Below are 4,726 nucleotides of genomic sequence, written 5' to 3' on the forward strand. Positions count from 1 at the left end.
GCTTTATTGCATAGCAACCAGAAAATGTTTTCTGCAGTATCTCTACATTAAGAACATACTAATTTTTTTCTTTCTGATTATTTTTTGTATATTTTCTGTGGAAGATTGAGAAGAAGGTTTATTTTCTACTAACAGCATATAGATGGATATGCATCCATAAAACCTACCTTATTAATTAAATTTTTAGGTGCTCTCTCATTTTACTTATTCTTTCTACTAGATCTGTTTGTTCAGGGAGTGGTATATTACAGTTGTTCATTATTAATGTTTTTCTATCTACATCTTGATGCATAAATAGATAAGTAGGTAGATATACAGATAGAAAGAAAGGTAAGCACTATTCATAAAGATGATTTCTGTGTTTGGGGTTCTTACATAAATACTCATAAGTACAATATATCTCATATTAGACATTGCTTTGGAGAATACATTTGAGTCAATTTTCTAGACTACTACCATTTTCTTTACTTACCCATAAAATCACTGTTTAAATATTTAATAGAATTTATCATTGGAGACATCTGAACCTTGAGTTTATTTTGTGGAAAGTTGTTTTTAATTATGAATTCATTTTCTTTATTAGATTTAGTGCTATTCAGATTCACTTGACTGAGTTTTGGGAATTTTTGTATTTAAAGGAAACTTTTCATTTCATACATGTTGTGGAATTTATTGGCATAACATCCTTCATATTATCTGCTTATTTTTAGAGTCTGTTGGATTTAAAAGGTGGTGATTCTACCATTCTTCAGGTTGGTGATTTGTATTCTCTCTCCTGCATTCTTGATACATTTGTCTAGAATTTATCAATTTGACCTATTCAAAGCACCAACATTATGTGTTATTGATTTCTTTATAGTTTGCTTTTTTCCTTTTCAATTGATTTCACTAATGTCTCTATTTTCTTTCATTCTTCCTACTTTATCTTCAATTTTCTCTTTCTTTCTAGCTTTTTCAATAATCTTAGAGCATTGATTTTAAAATGCCCATTTTTGTAATATAATTGTTTAAAGCTACAAATTTCCCTCTAGTCACTTCTTCATTGTTAAGCCATATATTTGGTATGTTGCATTTATTTATTAACTGATTTGGAAGATTTTCAAATCTGACATGTGATTCTTTTTTGATTCATATGCTATTTGAAGGGAGTTGTTTTCAAATTCAGGAAGACCCTGTCCTTATGTACCTGAGACTCTCCTGTCCTCTCCAAGAGTCATCTCGGGAGTGAGGGAGATAAGTGAAGAATCTCACTGTGCCACCAGCCCACCAGAAGAGACACAGGACATAGGCTGGTGAAATTTCTTCTACATTTTCAGGCAGCAATGTCAGAGACCAGTAGGACAACCAGTGGTCAAGATAAACCAAACAGACCAAAATAACACTGCAAAAATTCTGAAAATTATGAATCATAGCTCACAAGACCTATGAGCTAAACCTGAACAGGGTGACTACCTGCTTTAAAAAAAAGATTCAAATATAACAATGATGCTCCTAATAGGTGAAATTTCTATTAAACCATCATACCAAGATTCCAGAAAATTACAACTGGAGTGAGAAAAGATAATGAACTAACCCTAACTCTAAGATAATAAAATTTTCACATTATTGGACACAGATTTTAGAGTAGCTATCATAAAAGTGTTTCAATAATCAAATTCTCTTGAAACACACACACAAATATACACATATATATATTTATGAAACGCAAACCACTACCATTGAAAAGCTGGAGTTGGATATAACAATATCAGATTAAATAGACTTTAAAACAAATAATTTTAAGAATGATATAGATGGATATTTTATATGATAAATGGGCAATCTCCTAAGAAAATACAACAATTTAAATTTCATATGTACCCAACAAAGCTCCAATATTCACAAATCAAAGATGGACAGAATTGAAAGGAGAAAGAGACACAATAATAATAGTTGGAGTTTCCAATATCTCATTTTGAATAATAGATAGAACAACTATACAAAAGCTCATGGTATAAATAGTTGAAGAACACTATAAACGAACTAGACCTAGCACATTTCTAGTGAATACTCTACTACAAGGGAATTCAAATTTCTCTCAAGTACACACGTGGAACATTCTTCAAGATAGGCCATATGTTTGGCCAAGAAGAGCCAATGAACCTTTAAAAAATGAAATCATATGTAGTCAAATGTGTATACTGCTTTCAATAGATGAAGAAAATCATATCCACATAATTCTCCCCTCCAGATGCTTCCAGAAAACATGCATTTGGGGCAGGTTAAGATCTTGTCAAGTCTCACACTTTGATCTGTATTCAGAAAGTCATTGTATATGAACTCATTTTCAGTCTTAGCTACCACAAACTCTAGCATTAGTTACTAAAAAATTAATAGATATTATTGATTTATATTTCATTATTATTCATATTATTACTAATGCTTAATAATAATAAATGAAGTGAATTAAGTAAAGTTACTATAAACTGCTTTACAGAACATTACCCAGACTACCAGGATCAGGGATACACTTTTCAGCCTCTGTTCTAGATCAGACTGTGTTTGCATTATTTTAGTCTACCAAAGCCACTGCCTTCTAGTGAAGTATAACAGTTCTCTTTCCAAAAGGCAAGCAGAAACTGATACTTTGAAAGTTTCACTGAAACAAATCCCAAATTCTGTATTTCCCTGTGACAGTGTGAGAGTGAAAGAAAGCTCTCTATGCAGCCACAATGTATAAGATGAGATCAAAAATATATTGTCAATGAGAAAAGAATAACAATAATATAAAATATAGAAGAAAAATTACATCTCCCTATAAGCATATTAAAATAGCAAGAATCCAGAAAAAATAAAATACTTAATAATTAGCACAAAATGGTGAAAAGAGAGCTACTACTTTGCCAATATCTTTAGTCAAACTTAAGTTGATCAAGGATAGGACTTTGATGATATCAAAATATATAATAGTAGCCCTTGGACATCCTTACAAAAACATGTTAGGGAAAGCACTGGTTGAATATAATCATCTTCATACCAAAATTGTCTACTATAGATGGTAAAAGGTTCAGCCACCTCACACACCCACACATTTACACAAAATCACAAGAAAGAAAGAAAAATAAATACACATGTAACTGGTATAGGTGTGAAAACAGAGTATCTTTAATGAAAAATGAGTTTAGACATTTTCCCAAGTGAAAAGGTCAAACATTGTTTGCATTCAATCATATAATATTAACATGGATTAAATGAATAAATTTCTAAATTGTTGGAAACTCAGGCTGTTCCATCGAAAAAGATCTGATGTTGCATGGTAGTCTAAAATTCAGTAATGATTGTTGAACAAACTAGAACATCCTTGTTATAATTAGTGCAGGAGGTACACATGATGCCTCATCAGAGAACATCCCGTACCAATTAGCCATCTAGAACTACTCAGAAGAAGCCAGAAGACCAGTATCTTCCACAGCAGCATGGGCGGTAGCAAGAATATCCATAGCCACCATAGCCACATCCATAGCCACCGTAGCCACATCCATAGCCACATCCCAGGCCACCATAGCCATAGCCCAGGCCACCATAGTAGTTGTTGTAGAAGCTCATTATGTGAGAAGAAGGAGTCTCAGTTGAAGGGTAGAGTTAGTTTCAAGAGTTTTAATTTTATAGTCTGCACAGGGCCTTATATACCAAGTGGTATGTGGGGCAAACCACAAGCTCTGTTGTATTCATATTCCAAACTAATTGGCATTAAAACTATCTCAGGAATTCCTCATAACAAATATATCCAACATAAGACATCTGTGCTGTGTGTCATGGTGCCTATCATGAAATCATATGTTTTAATGAGAAATTCTGCTATTTCAATGTTAAACTATTTTACTAGCAACCATGAGAGCATATGACACATGCAGATTCAACACATTAAAAATCCTAGTTTTATTTTTAATAATATCCTCCTTCAATTTTCATATATGCATCCTTGGGAATAAAAGTGTGGTTTCAAAGTAGTAGAGAATAATGGAAAGTTTGTGAAGTAGACTTGTTAAAAGACATCCAGAAGATATAGAGAAGACATAATAGAGTTTATTTATAAATGAATGATTAATGCATTTTTATTAATTTTGTAGACCAATATTACTCACTTTGATTTATACTTCATATATACATATGAAGGACACTAAGAATATATATACATATATTGAGGACACTATATATGTATATATGTTTTTGTATATGATCAAAAGCCATGATTGAATCCCTGAGGTTTAAAGCCATGAACTATAGTTATATAGAAATAGAAGGATTTATTTTATTAGTAGTTTGAGCTTAAAAAAATCTATTCCAGATACTCTCAAAGATTTACTGACATCATGAAAGTCCTGCTATGACACAGTGAAATAAACATGTCTCTTTGGTATCTTGTCTAAAATGTATAACCCCAACTTTCTTATGAGAATACAGACAGACCCAAATTAAAGAACATACAACAAAACATTTGGCCCTTTGAAATTGTCAATGACTTTATTTTTTTTAACATTTTTTATTGATTTATAATCATTTTACAATGTTGTGTCAAATTCCAGTGTAGAGCACAATTTTTCAGTTATACATGAACATGTATATTCATTGTCACATTTTTTTCTCTGTGAGCCTCTACAAGATCTTGTATATATTTCCCTGTGCTATACAGTATAATCTTGTTTATCTGTTCCCAGTCAATGCCTTTAAAGTTAAAGAAAGACTG

General features: G+C 31.7%; 1 protein-coding gene across 1 annotated transcript; it reads right to left on the reverse strand.

The window, feature by feature from the left end:
- Positions 1–3,200: 3,200 nt before the first annotated feature.
- LOC116154896 (keratin-associated protein 20-1-like) lies at positions 3,201–3,743 on the reverse strand. Its single transcript, XM_031458641.2, has one exon. It carries the CDS (start codon positions 3,583–3,585, stop codon positions 3,418–3,420), a length of 168 nt encoding a protein of 55 aa, XP_031314501.1. The 5' UTR covers positions 3,586–3,743; the 3' UTR covers positions 3,201–3,417.
- Positions 3,744–4,726: the final 983 nt, after the last annotated feature.

This window comes from Camelus dromedarius, chromosome 2 (genome assembly GCF_036321535.1).
Source record: "Camelus dromedarius isolate mCamDro1 chromosome 2, mCamDro1.pat, whole genome shotgun sequence".
Lineage (NCBI taxonomy): Eukaryota > Metazoa > Chordata > Mammalia > Artiodactyla > Camelidae > Camelus > Camelus dromedarius.